Source organism: Crassostrea angulata, chromosome 6, assembly GCF_025612915.1.
Source record: "Crassostrea angulata isolate pt1a10 chromosome 6, ASM2561291v2, whole genome shotgun sequence".
In the NCBI taxonomy this organism is placed as follows: Eukaryota; Metazoa; Mollusca; class Bivalvia; order Ostreida; family Ostreidae; genus Magallana; species Magallana angulata.
This window is the reverse complement of record NC_069116.1, coordinates 20,420,449-20,435,607: the sequence shown is the minus strand read 5'-3', so window position 1 is coordinate 20,435,607 and position 15,159 is coordinate 20,420,449. Positions and strand designations below refer to the sequence as shown.

Genomic DNA, 15,159 nt, shown 5'->3' with positions numbered 1-15,159 from the left:
ATTATGCCAGTGTAAGTCTACCACAAATTTATTTTCTTTTTATCGATACTGTACAAACTTCTGGTAACAACACAGTAATAAGTATAATATACATTCTAGTTACATGTACTTGCACTCAACCACAGCCAGTGCTAGGCTATTTCAGCAAAGCTCTACTTTGCAACACAAAATATTAACACGTCCACTCTCCCTTCAGCCTTGGCACATATTTTTTTCACAGTTTACATAAAGCTTAAAGTTCTCATTGATACAGTAAATTTTGATCAATACACTTCGATGTCATATGTATAAAAAATATTGACAGCAACATCATTTACACAAATAAGTTTTAACAATTTTTAAAAACTTAGGTTTCTTGTAAAGTAAATATATATGTAAATAAATTGATAAATACTACATAAAATTTCTAAACCTGTATGGAATCATTTTTTAATGACAAATCTGGATGAAAACAAACTTCATTAAAATCCTATTATGAAGGTACATGTGAATAAATTTAATCATAGATCACTGAACAACCTCTCTATTTGTAGTACAGGACTGCAAATCTTGTATACCAGATATATTGATGCAAGTCATCCTTTTGAAATGCTTAGAAAATTAAAATATTGAGAAAACGTGTGCCATTCTCAAGGATCTTTTTAAAAATGACCACCACCAATGCAAAAATCAAAGCATGAACCAATAGATCTAACAAATGTATTATACAACTTGAGTACTCATCCAAAATCAGAATTCAAAGAATCAAAGTTCAGAGCTACACTCTGCATTCAGATCACTTGATTTACAAGCAAGATATCTTCATCATTTCAAGATATGGTATTCAGTCATTTTGGAAAAATACTTGACTGGAGACCTATATATCATGATCAATTTTTGTGCTGTATAATACTCTTCAATGCAACATTAAAGCTGCTTTGGTCCAAAAAAGGAAACCGTTTAAGAACCATGGAAACAAAATCGAACATCCACTGAGCCTGTCTTGCAACTTTGTTGAAGCATGCTTTCAGTTTCATACCTGTACATGTATAAACTATATCCTTTAAAATAAACATTTGGACGACTGATATTTTACACACACTCACACACATATGAAAGGAAAAACTTGCGTAACCTACTGACTAATTACATACATGTATATATATATAAATGAATATGTCTATTTTAATATAACACTATCATCTTGTACCATACTTTTCTCTCATTTATATAGAACTAACACTACATATTTCTAAATTGTCCACTTCTTTTAAATAGATTTAACACTTGTCACACAAGAATCCATTCAAAACGCCTCAGCAATGTACATGAAGAAAACATCGATTCAGTTTGAATCATAATTAATCCTGTTCAGTTTTACATCAATATGATGCAAGGATTTTAAAGTAAGTTACAATGAGATTCTCTGGGGATTACACCAAGATTCAGGTTAACTAAAAGCACCTCTACCAAAGCAAAATCTGATTACATTAAAAACATAAACAGTATTTAAATTTCACAAAATGAAAAAAAAAAATACAAAACAAACACCTTCAGTTTACTTCTCTGCTATAGCATTGTTCTAATGGCATATTGATTATTAAGCAAGTGTACCAAGTGGAGAGATTCTTGAAGCATGTTTGTGAAAGCTTTTTATATAACATACAACATGCTTTTCAAAATTTTAGGCATTGTTTTTATCATGGATGTAAATGAATAAAACTGTTGCATTCAACAGATTTATGAAAAATCTTGACTGATGAAAAGTAACAATTTTTTGGTAATGTTTTGATAGTACATGTATGCAAAAAGGAACAAAATTGTATAGCACCAATTGATTAACAGTAAACCGATTCTATAAGCTTTCTTAATTTTCAGGCCTCAAACAATGAAATGCATACTAAGGATTTCATGTTTGAAAGTACAAAAGCTACCTAAGTTGCTAATAATGGAAAAATGGATGTTGACCTACAAAATTATTTGTAGTACACTTGTTTGAAAATACAATACGCACATGAAAGCCAAATAGCACAAAATATGTGGAATACCGGTAATGTACACATGTGGACAAATATTCAAACAAGATATACAATGTAAATGAGATCTTTGTTCCTAAAAAAGTGAGTAAAATATATTCTTAATATTTGTTGTATTGATTTTTTTTATAGCTGCTCAACAGAAACAACTCTATTCAAAATAGAAAACATCATTGAAAAACAAAAAGAAAAAATAATTTTGTTATCCATTTTCTCTAACTAAAGTTAATATTGATTTTGTTGATATCCGTAGTTGTTCATCTGTCCTTGTCCCTGCATTGGAGCCCCTGGGCTTTGCCCGGGCATAGGGCCTCCCTGCTGTCCAGGATTAGCCATTGGAGACTGACCAGGGGGCCCTTGGGACTGTATTGGACCCTGACCTTGATTTGGCATTCCCCCAGGCCCTGGTATGGATGTTTGACCTCCCTGGTTGGGCATTTGACCCTGGTTTCCAATGGCATTTTGTTGAGGTGGCATTGGACCTGGCCCACCCATTTGGCTTTGGTTTGGCATCTGTCCTTGACCAGGCATTTGATTAGGCATTTGACCTTGGTTTATTTGACCTCTGAATGGGCTATATCTTTGAGGTGTGTTTTGACCTTGGTACCCTCCATACTGATTCTGTTGCATGTTTTGATTGTACCCATGGCCTTGGGGGAAGTTCTGTTGGCCTTGACCTTGCTGGTACTGTGACTGACTGTTGTATGGAGGCTGGCCTTGGTAATTCTGGGGATACTGGCCTGTGAATGAGAAGTCAATCCAAATGACCTCCGACATGCATAATCATCAAGAGCATATTAAGGATGATTCTACCTAAAGGTTGTATCTCTTGTATCAATATGAAAATTTTCTACTGAAAAGTCATATTTTTTTTTTATTGTACGAATTAAATAAAATTGCAGCATTCTAAGCCTACAAAGCCTTTCACTTCTCAACAGTCGTAAAAACCCCCACTTATTTGCCGATACCTGTTTGACCAGCTATACCTGGATAATTGACCACTAGTCTAATTACTACTGTCTTACTGAAACTTTAGAAACTGTTTGGATATCTATGACAAAATTAAGACATCTGTGCTGAATAGGATGAATAATACTTTAAAAAATTTCCAGAAATTTAGCTCAAAAAGACAACAAATGAATAATCTAAGACCCAAATTCATACTTAGTGGAATCATCCTTTCTTATATTTTATGTTCATGTAGCGAAGTGATAGTCAATTTTATAGCCTCTGAAAACTTGCATGGAAATGGAAACAATCTCCAAACTCAATTTTTTTTTCTTCACCCACACCCACCATCAATTTTATTTACTTTTCATGTTTTGACCATTTCTGCAATGACAGAGGCACAGAAATTGTGTGTAACTAATGTCTTAATGAATCAGATTATCATTTTACAAACCGTATATAAAGCATTTTTCATGTGTCACAAAATTAGTGAAAATTGGATGTTTGTAACATTTTGTACTTGCATTAATCATGTTTTGCGATAAAGAAAATTTCTAATAGCAAAATTTCTTTTGCAAAACAAATGTGGGGAAAAAAAATCATCACACAAACAATTAAATATACAGCATCTGACTACAAAGGGCTGGATTTCCTAAAGTACAATATTGGTCTTTAAAAATGCTAAATGATAGCAGAGCTCTTTGCATTCTAAATAAATGATGGAAATATTAGGGTTTTTTATAGCCACATATGAAACACAACTGAAGCTTTTTAAGGTTCAGGCCTACCTTGCTGTGGGCGCTGGCGATTGTATCCTCCCTGCATGGGCATTTGCTGATTCATCATTTGACCTCCTTGGTTAGCCATTCTGTTCCCAGTAGACATCATCCCTTGATTAGGCATCATTGGCTGTTGCTGATTTTGTGACATCATGGCTTGTGGCTGGCTCTGTGTTCCAACTGGTTGCTGATTCTGTGACATCATTGGCTGCTGATTCTGTGACATCATTGGCTGTTGCTGGTTCTGGGATCCCATTGGCTGTTGTTGATTCTGGGTACCCATTGGTGGCTGTTGCTGGGTCTGGGACATCATTGGTTGTTGATTTTGTGACATCATCGGTTGTTGCTGGCTCTGCGACATCATTGGCTGTTGACCTTGTGACATCATTGGCTGTTGCTGTGACATTCCTGGCTGTTGTTGAGGCATCATTGGATGACTGCTTTGCTGATTTCCAAAGTTACCATGTTGCATGTTGAAATTCTGTTGTCCTTGACCTATGAAATATGAAATAATTAACTGAAGGAAAGTAATTAATTTACTTGTATATGAAAAAAATCAAATCACCTTTTTGAAATATTAACTACCATAATTAATATGATCTTAAAATACATAAATATCCAAAACAAAAAAAAAATATAATTCAGCTGATACCCTTTGATTTCTTTACAAAAGTGACTTTTTAGCTGACATCTCTGTCCATTTAATTAATGCAATCAAATGATTGAATAGTTAAATATTTTTCAACTTTAGGGTACAATACATATTTCATTGAGTACTACATTCAAATCATTCAAAATGTAACACATTAATGGTTAAATTGTTTGCCTCTGCTGAAGAATTCATCCTATTTCCACATAGAATAAGTAAGTGTTTTGATGAACATTATTCTGTAATAATTTTTCTTAGAAGTTATCTTCAAATATAGTAAAACAAAATTAGCTTTATATTAATCAGTTCAAAAAGAAAAGATCACTCAGAGGATGAAAAAATGATAAAAAAAATAAATAAAACTATCATATCAGTACACTTCATCTACTGTATAATATAAAACAAAGAACAAGAGAAATGCCACTGCAGTTTCTACCAATGTATAGGAAAATTCATCAAGGAAAGGAACTTGTGTATATAAACTAGAACCATTCTAACAAGAGCTTGGACTTTGGGTAGTTGTGTCAATTGGCAATGTGACGTAGGCCTGTCTATTTCATTGCTGGCCACTCAGTCATGGCAATTTGAAATCAACAAGATCTGTCTGGCTTTTGAGCAAGACTATGCAATTGGTGTATATTTCGCTTGATACCAGCGTCATTTTAACTTGTTTTGACGCAAAAAATAGATGGTAGTTCCATTGTACTGAAAGTCCAAGGCCTTGTTAAAATGGCTCTAAATGGACTGGAAGATATTAAATAAATGTTATATAATTTGAACGTCACACAATGATAAAGTGTGTCATGTCCATAAATTATGATCAGCTGTCATATTTGAGGGTGCAATTTTTCAATAGTCTTGTCGAATACTTATATGACAGATGATAAACATGTAAGCTGATGGGACCTAGATAATCAAGTTTGCCCATTACCTCATCTATTAGTATTCTTATACATGTGTTACATGAAAATCTTGTCAGTGCTTTGCATAAAACAATTGATCCTCCTGCAGAGAAGCAATATTTAGCACCCCTATCACCAATACATTGAAAAGAGTGCTGCAATTCATGCTCAGGAAATCAATGAAACAAACAAGAGTAGTTTTTTTCCATAACTTTCAAAAAATAAATTCTGATTAAAATGCAGTCAAGATTCTGAAAGTATCAAATACTGTATTTTTCGGGAATTAGGTCGATACTTTTTCCCCTGACACGTGGACCTCGCCCTATTCATCGTTTCGCCCAATTTATGTTTTTTTTTTGGTTGGAAAATTTGATATGAAATTTTGCAAAAATTTATGCAAGCCTCCAATCAAATCATAAGTGTTTACTATAATACTGCTTGAATTTCTGTGTAAAAATCGTATGTATTTTAATCAATATACTGTAGTAATTTATCATTTAAACAAAATTAAATGTAAATAGATTTATTTCATCTTACATTTCTTACTTAGATCACTGACCGAATCATCTTTCGATCATTATTATATGCTGCCATGTATTTTGATCGTGTGCTCACGATAAATAGGAAATCGATTTCGCGTGGTAAAAGTAAAATGAGAACCGTACAAAGGGTAATTACGGGGGGGGGGGGGGGGGGGGGGGGGGGGGGGGGGGGGGGTATCGTCGGGTAGAAATTAAAAAAAATTGTTTTCATAATAGAATACATGAACAAGTTTTTTTCCTGTATATTCAACATAAAACTTTCGATGAAATTTTAGCCAGGTGTCTCTGAAATCAGTCTGGGTAGCGCTTACTTTGTTTATACACAGTTGAACTCTCGGCACGTGCTACTCATGCCCGCAGGCTTCAATAAGATCAGAGGTTGACTCGTATGTATATACACGGTAAAAAGTCACACAGAGACACAGGGTGGCATGTGCTACCGTAGTCATCGATGCCTCAAGGCTAGGTTACTATCCCCCGGTTAACACCAGTTTGTACACACGGCAGGGAAGTAATAAAAAACGATCTTAAATTAAAACCGGCCGTACTGAATTAATTTTGATGCAATTTCAGACATTTTCTTACGATGTTTTCAAGAAATACATTTTATTTCCCTTTTGTTTAAAACTGTGAAATAAGATTAAAGGCTACTATATGATAACGTTATTGGTTTGTACCATTTATTCATTAGAACTAGCGGTAATTTTTCGACCAATTCTTCGAAGTCGACCTATTGATACTTTTTTAAAAATTTTTTGGCTAAAAACAGCCTCCTTCGCCCAATAAACCGTATTGACCTAATTTTCGAAAAATACGGTACTTATTTGAATTTTCAAGCTGATTGAAAATTTTAAACAATTTGAATACACCTATTGACATATTCAACGACAATGGCGAGACAGAAATCCATGTCAGCAATGTTAAAGATCTTAAATCCGAACAAAAAGGCAGAAAGATGTTAGAAGAATTAAAGTAATCAACGAATAACAAATTTTGATAAGCCAACAATGGATTGTGTACATACTTGATGCTTTTCCTGAAGGCAAATGCAAAAGTATTGAAAGAGTTCTAGCTAATTCGAATATTCACACGAAATATGATTTTTCACATACGGCAACAGAGGTCCGCATGTACAGCCATTCAAATTTGAACAATTTTTAACATTAAGTGTTAAGTTTTATTCTAAGGAACAGAACATATACTACATATCTGCACTCAAAATTCACACCAAATTTCTTCATATATGCCAATAATAAATTATTTATTTGACAATACTAGCATGTGAACCTGTGATTTGAAAATTGTGCCTAATTAATTAAATGTTATCTTAATTTCTGTGATGTTTACAGAATGAGAGAAAGGAATAGAAATTATTTTTGCTAAGTTATGGGTAAACTTTGTGCCCATATACAAGCTATAAGTCTGAGTCTATAAGTAAGGTGTATAAAAAGTGAAATATAAAGTAAATAACCAAAATATTAGTTTTCAATATTCAAAAATATTCTGATACATGTACTAAATTTATGCTTAGCTGTTAGTTTTAAAATGTTTTCAACTATAAAAAATAAAATAAAATGCTACCATAACTAAGATATTGGTATATTAAGATATTATAATACATGTTTTAAAAATATAGATGCCAATGTTAATAAATGCATTTCTGAAATAAAGCATCACACAGTACCCATCTCAGCTTTTATAATGTGATAGGTGTATTAATTTTAATCGACTACCATACCAGTTTACAGCCATTTCGGCAGAAAACAAGGAACTGTATTTGCCTGTTTTTCAAAATTCAGTAATAAGGACTTATTGTTCAAACAAACTTGTCTGAATTTTTTTTTTTTCTATACATAGAGATGTATGGTTCTTGAGCAGAAGAACACCTTTCATCAAGCGACTTTCAACTCCTTGTTTAGTGATAAATAGGAACTAGTGTTGATACACAGGTGAACTAGTAGTACAGTATGATCAGTATCTTTGCCAGTATACAGATATAAAGTCACTCAGTACACCAACACACAAACAAGCAGAGTAACGCAAGTCTAGCACAGATCCACGGCCACTCACTGAAGCTCCCGGGGGCCACCATGTTTGACTGGTTCATCTGTGGCTGCATTGGCCCCTGTGGGAAGCCCCCTGAGCTAGACTGCCCTGGGGGTCCCACAGGACCTTGCTGAGAGTACATACTGTTGGGCGGAGACATGGCATTTCCGCCCATGTAATGATTGACAGATCCTTGAGCTCCACCTTTGTGTACATAAACAGGAATGTTCCTTTCATAATTAGCTTAAAATAATTACACCAAAAATATAATCAAACATTCTTTAATCAAGACTTCATTCAGTTTAAAACCATTTTCTTGTGGAGTTTTTTTTTCTGTACCACACACATTAGGCTTGTACTTTGAAATACAGCTTGTACTTTGAAAATACTATAAGTATTTTACTCTGTTTAATTACATTTTCTCCATAAAATACTCTAAGTTTAATGACTTGTCACCAGAGTTTACCTTCTATTTCTGCTCCAAATACCGTATACAAAACCTTTTTGAAACCCTCCTTTCTGAATGTCTTGTGTACACAACAAATTACAAAAATTAACACCAACAGCTGAGACATAAACTGGATGCTGCAATGCCTAGACTGACAGTTACCTGGAGGCATCTGGTTTGGCATATTCCCGGGAGGCCTCATCTGATTCATCTGAGGGTTTGGCTGCTGAGGGGCCATGTTTCCTTGCCCAGATTGTCCTAAGGCCTAAAACGAATAGTTTTAAATTATCCATTGAGCGTCATCTTTCTTTAATGAGCGCCTCTTTCTAAACAAGGAAATCGATGTTACTTACAGGCAAAAGTTGATTTGAGAGATTCTGATTTGAGTCTGCCAAGGTAGCTAGGTAAACCAAATTCCTGTGCAACATATGCTGATATCTGGAAAAAAAACCCAGCCCAATTTAAGAAACTATGTTAGCTTTCTACCAGTTGTCATGTAAAGAACAAATGTTTTAAAGGATTTTTTTCGGATTTAAACATTACTGTGAATCTATTTTTATCACTTATACTTAATTCAATGATCAATTGATTGTAGTTATACTAATAAGAAAATCTCAAGAAATATTCAGGGTTGCAAATAACATTTTCAAACCCAGAGGCCATGTGAACTCCCAACTTTTCAAGTTATACAAGCCCACAATAATTTATAGGGGCCCAATGATATTCACAATGAAGTTAGTTTATAATATTAAAATATATTCATGTAGAATAAAAATTGTAAAGTGCCATTATTAATTTGAATTAGATCCAATTTATTAAATTTAATTCTCTGTGTATTCATACATTTTAAATGACAAATAAAATTAGTCTCTGTATTTCTGTGTACTTTGTAGGTATTAGTCCAACCCTTTGACCCAGTTACAACCGTTATATAAAGGATCTTATTTTTTTTAAAGATAACTGTTAACAAACGGTTTTATGATTATTTTAGCTTTAATTTGGCAGAATTATTAACTAATTACAAATTACCAACTAATAATAATTTCAACACTAAAAGTAATAAACATCAGTTGCACAGTATGTGGTTGCATCACAGGTATTTATAACCCCTAAAGATAAGACAATCTCCAGTTATTGATTACAACAGGGGTTAACTTATGCTGTGAAAACGTCTTCAGAATTAGATAATTATCATTTCATTGTCTTTGGGGTTAATTTAAACGATTGTAAACTCATAATACAGGGCGACTTTATCTTCTCTTATGGAGGAAATTCCAACGAAGTTGCCGGTCACCATTTCGTTTAAGTTGGTCCTTGATTTTCAAAAGAATTTATACTCGCCATGTGGGCAACTAAATCTTTAAGAAATAGTCGCCCACTGTAAAAATTACTCGCATTTGCGAGTGGGCGGTTGGTTATTTGCAACCCTGAATATTGATACTGTATATTTTCAGCAATCTTAATAATTCTATTTTATGTAAACACTGATCAAATAGTTTTCAACAGTCACTTACTGCACACATTCTGATGTCTTTCCCTTTGTTTGATAATCCACAATGGTCTGTATCAGCTGATTATTTTCATCAAGCATCTAAAATGTATGTTATTCATTATATTATTTGGAAAGATTGATCTTGATTATTATTGATGATAAGTTTCCTAGTTAATAGCAAACACAGTTGTCATAAAAGGAAAAGAGCTATACTAACAGTATGCGTATAAAAAATGAGCTAAACCTACAGGTGTCTCCATAAGTAAAGGACTGGGAATATAATATGCATCATAACAAATGATTTTTTATTTATCAAAAACATCTCTATCAGTTTCTTTTATATATTTTGGGCAAGTTGGTACATACCCGGTATATAACCTTTTCATTTGTAATAAAGATTACAATTGCTAACTTTAGTTTCTGGGTGGGGGTAAAAGTTTTCAAGTGGAGTAAAGCCATGTTATTTTATGGTGGGGCAAGTCCATGGAATATAGTTGACAATGATGCGATATATGTGTACTTCCTGCTGTGCTTACCCCAATGGTTACACCATAAAACATATTTATTTTACCAGCTTCACTTTTTAAACCCAAATTTTTTCTGTAGAGCTACAGATTTGCAGATACAAACAACTGAATGTACAAATTGTACTAGTAAATAATTCATAATTATAAGAATGGAAAATAACAGAAGTTTCTTTCATTTATTAACTAGTAGATGTTGCATAGTTACAGAATGTTACAAAGGACCAAAGTTAATTGCACAATCTTCATGAGCGCCAGACCAAGGTACTACACAGAATGCTGGAGAAAATGTACCCAGGAGAAAATGTACTCAGGAGAAAAATTACCCTTGAGAAATCATTAACAGAATGTGAAATAGTTTTTAAATTATCAAATTTTTAATTATTCAGTTTCTGGTTATAATTTCTCTTGGGTACATTTTCTCCAAGAGAAAACATACCCTTAGTCTTCGGTACATTTTCTCCAGGGTACATTTTTTCTTGCCAGGTTGGATACATTTTCTCATGACACCACTGTACAAACCTCATGAGCATCATATATGGTATACACAGAATGAATAAATGAACATCCAATTTGGGTCCTCAATTCAAATAATTGACAGAGGAACAGAAACAATGTAAATTTGTAGGTGGTGCTTATTTTCTCAGATTTTTAATACAAAAATCAACAATTTTGCCCGTGCCTAAACATTTCTACTGGTATCAAAAAGTCAAAGTACCAAAAGATATCAGTTTCGAAATCTCTGCAATTCACTGTAAGAAATTTTTTATACAGTTGTTTTTTTACCTGATAGGTATGTGTGTTCTAGGGATGGGACAATCCACCTATGCACCAGTGCATTCGCAGTATTAATTTTGACGATCTATGGATCGATATACTTACCTTTAATACAATGATATCTGAGCAAATGTCTTTTTTTAATTTTCCAAAAAGTCCAATCTTCATTTATTGGTTATTTTAATTTGCGCACCTCATAAGAAAGTAAAAATTTGCCCAAAGACTATGTAAAGTTGTCAAAACTGTTATGAAGCTATCTGGAGCTGGTCCAGTAAAAACTCTTGGTTTATCTTGAAATAAGCTATATATATCTGTAACTTTAATAAGCTATTCAGAGAAGCTTGATAAAGCTATTTATATGCAGTTTTTCACGAAAATGTTAAGGCTATTACAAGAAATATACAAAAAAATTGCAATTTTCTTATAACTCATATTTTCACCATGTACTATTAAAAAAGTAACACTAATTACAGAAACTTTTAAAATTGCAGCTTTTGAACATTTTAAAGCAAAAAATATATTTCCATTGTTTGGGTAACAGTTCAACACTCTGTGTGCATTGAGACATAGATAAGAATGGTTTACAGTTTAAGTTAGAAAACTATCACTGCAATAAAGTGTGATTTATATATAAGCTGAAAAAAATTACACATTTAAGAAAAATGTATAAGAAAATAGCTAAATAAAGCTTCTCTAAATAGCTAAAGCTACTTAGCTTATTCAAGAGATTGTAATGGACCTATGAGGAAAACTTTCTGAATACCTGTTTATGACCAAAAAAGTGTACACACCACAGATTACACTTAAGTTATTTGTAAATTCAAATTGTGCAATGCCCATTTTAAAAAAAATGAAATCACTTTAGACATGTGTAAACTCATCAACAAATGGAGTAACTTCTAAACACATTTTCATGTTTTTATTGAGTTGCAATATTGTGATCTGTATTGAATCACTGAGACTCTTAGGCATAGTGACATATATGGCCAGAAATTAGTCCTGACTTTTACCCCACTCCATTTGTAACAAGTAACATTGGTTACAATGCTAAAAGTTAAAGTTTCTAGGGGCTTTTCAGACGGTTACTGGTGACAATATTTATTTTTCATATTTGTGACTGGTTACAATGGTTACTGGTAACATTGGTGAAAAAAATGCCCCTTATGAAACCTTCCCCACCCTCCAAATATAAAACACATTAATTACACATGAAAAGAATTTATCTACATAGCGATACAAATTGAATCGGCGAAGTACAGTATCGTCCTAACCTTAGTGTGTTTGTAAGATAATATTCTCTTTTGAGAAGTGGACAGGCATAGCCTACATCCATAGTGGATGTAGGCTATGCCTGTCCACTTCTCAAAAGAGAATAGTAAGATAATAAAACAGTGATCGAAATAGACATCAGAAACAAAGAATAGTGAATCATTCATTTGTAACAATGTATCTTAAATGTCTTTTCAAGACAAATTCCAGACTGAATATATATTGATTAGGCCTAAAAAAAAAGTTGTGTGTTTTGGGTAACCCGACCTAACCTACAAAAATTTCCAATAAAAAATACGTTTTTAAATATGAAACAAACAAACATTCTTAGGATTCATGCAAAAAAAAATATGATAAAATAAAAAAAAATCCCTACCTACCTAACCTAATTTTTTCATCAGTGTTACCCTAAACACACAATTATTTTTTTTAGGCCTTACTATGTATAACCTTTCCATTGGGGGTTTTCTAAGAAAGTTAATGACGTCATTATTACATTATATTGATTCGAAAAGCTAAAATCGTATATGCGATGGAGATATTAAATTAACACCTCTCGAGTTCTTCCATGTGATGAGAAAATCTCGTACAGAATAATGAAAACACATGACATGTACTACACATGTACCTGTATGTGACTATTTCACACTATTATTCAGTCACGACTCGCGTTACATGCGCATTTAATCTTTCACCAGTGTTGAAAAACTGCTATGAAAATGACAATACAGAACAAGTCTTTAAATCAAATTCTTTTTCTTCCTAGCAATCAATATTTTAAAACCTTAGACTTAGTTGATTCTTGTGGTTGTGAATGCGGTGACCTAGATAAAGAATGAAAAAGATAAATTTCGTCAAACCTTTTGGATTGATGCTTGATTTGGGGGTGGTCCCTTCTTCTGTGGTGGTTGGACGAAGGCTAAAGACATTGCTTTTATGGTGCCGTGGTGGAAATGATTCCAAATATCGATGTCGTTTGGCAGGTGCTTGGCTCAAAAGTCCGCGTCAATATGCGACTGCCCCGCAGCGAATGAAAATGAATTTTGGGTAAAATGGGTAATGATAAACTAGCCGGGTTTTCACAAATTATAAACTAGAATTTGCTAATTTCTTCATGCAAATCTTTTCATTCGGCTCAAATAAGCTATTATATAAACATTAATAATTATCTACATTAAATATCAGAACTGAATATACCCATATTTTTGATTTATAATCGCGGTTCGTATCTTTTTTACAAGTGTTTTATACACACCATTAATAGAGTCTATTACCCAAACAAAATCGAATCAACAATTTTCCGGATTTAACCCCCTCCCTACGAAAGACGATTAGGGCCACATAAAAAATATTTTTATCTCATAATTACGAGCTAATTATCTCGTTATTACGAGAAAAGATCTCGTAATTACAAGAAAAGATCTCGTTTTTACAAGTTTATTATTTCGTTATTTATCGATAATACAAGAAATGATCTCGTTATAAAAAAAAAAAAAGATATTTATAAAATGGTACGTTTCATTGTTCTACGTGTTTTCTCTGAGTCTCTTTATGTAAAATGGACGAAGATATATTTCGAAATACATATACATTAAATTAGTGAAAAAAAATTCATCTGAAGGAGGAGGAGATTGATTAATGAATTACATGTAATTGACCAACTTATAGTTATATGAAGGATAATTTGTTTTCAGACTCCAAAATGTTGATATACAAAAACAAGTATTTTCAATAAAGGTTGTGTATGAATATTTAAAACTTAATCCGGGGTAAATCATGATTGAAACAATTTATATATATAGTTATCAGTAACTAATGGAATTGAGTTCTTTATGACTATGGCAACTTGATATTTACTTTGGAGTGGGGTTGTACAATACACTACAGTTTTCTATTATGTATTTCATCATGACGAGATCTTTTCTCGTAATTACGAGATAAAAATATTTTTATTTGTGGCCCTATTCGTCTTTCGTACCCCCCCCCAATATATAAATATAAAAAATATTGGAATACTCTAAAAGTTCACGAATATAAAATTCTAAAAGAGAATGAAAAATATAGGAATCCATTTTTTTTTTACATGCACAATATGATTTAAAATTGAAGATATGCGTTTTCCGAGATCAGCGGCAATGGTGGTGGGGTTGGGTTGGGGGTTGGGAGGGGGGGGGGGGTAGTGAGGTTCATACAATATGAATTAAAGGGAATACTAGTATGTAAGACTTCTCTGAATTTTTTATATAAAGGTTCAAATACTTTCAGTACTACATTCATGACACTTGTTTTCAAAGATACTTGGCAAAAATTATGTCGTGCGCACAACATAAAATCTCGTGTGCACCATAACTTTATAATATGATGTGCACCACATATCTCGTGTGCATGAGACATTATGCTGTGTTTACGAAATGCGGCATATCTCATGCGCACGAGATAACATCTCCTGGTCGCAAGCACCTGACGGTATAATTATATTTTTCTCATTTTCAGAATAAAATTGATCGGTATATATGCCCCTATACCTAATTAATAAGCAAAATATTTATATAACGTCGGGTGCCTGTGTTCGTGGACACTACATAATTAATATCTCGTGTGCACAACTTATAACTTCTTCTTTAATCAAATATTTAGACTGAGCTTACATGCTAATCTTTGTCAAATATCGATGTAGTGCAATATTATGCAGAAGGGCATCTTCACGATATTAACTAATTACGGGTTTGAGATTAAGGGACTCTTTGCTCCGTAATAACAAATCCTGA

General features: G+C 33.0%; 1 protein-coding gene across 2 annotated transcripts; it reads right to left on the bottom strand.

The window, feature by feature from the left end:
• Nucleotides 1-12: 12 nt before the first annotated feature.
• Nucleotides 13-13,422, bottom strand: LOC128189453 (protein SSXT-like). 2 transcript variants are annotated; one of them, XM_052861076.1, is made up of 7 exons: nt 13,252-13,422; nt 9,844-9,920; nt 8,683-8,767; nt 8,492-8,594; nt 7,906-8,085; nt 3,752-4,237; nt 13-2,755 (listed from the first exon to the last, which is right to left on the bottom strand). In XM_052861076.1, the coding sequence occupies exons 1-7, from the start codon at nt 13,318-13,320 to the stop codon at nt 2,241-2,243; spliced, it is 1,515 nt and encodes a 504-aa protein (XP_052717036.1). In that variant the 5' UTR covers nt 13,321-13,422; the 3' UTR covers nt 13-2,240. The 2 variants fall into 2 exon arrangements, with proteins under 2 accessions (XP_052717036.1, XP_052717037.1); XM_052861077.1 differs by lacking the exon at nt 7,906-8,085.
• Nucleotides 13,423-15,159: the final 1,737 nt, after the last annotated feature.

What these genes read in the sequence shown, in the direction of transcription:
- LOC128189453 (XM_052861076.1), bottom strand. Translation starts at nt 13,320, where the DNA reads ATGTCTTTAGCCTTCGTCCAACCACCACAGAAGAAGGGACCACCCCCA. An exon ending in AAGACATCAGAATGTGTGCA is followed by an intron (nt 8,768 to 9,843) that starts GTAAGTGACTGT and finishes TTTTTTTTCCAG; the next exon opens with ATATCAGCATATGTTGCACA. An exon ending in TCTCAAATCAACTTTTGCCT is followed by an intron (nt 8,595 to 8,682) that starts GTAAGTAACATC and finishes TATTCGTTTTAG; the next exon opens with GCCTTAGGACAATCTGGGCA.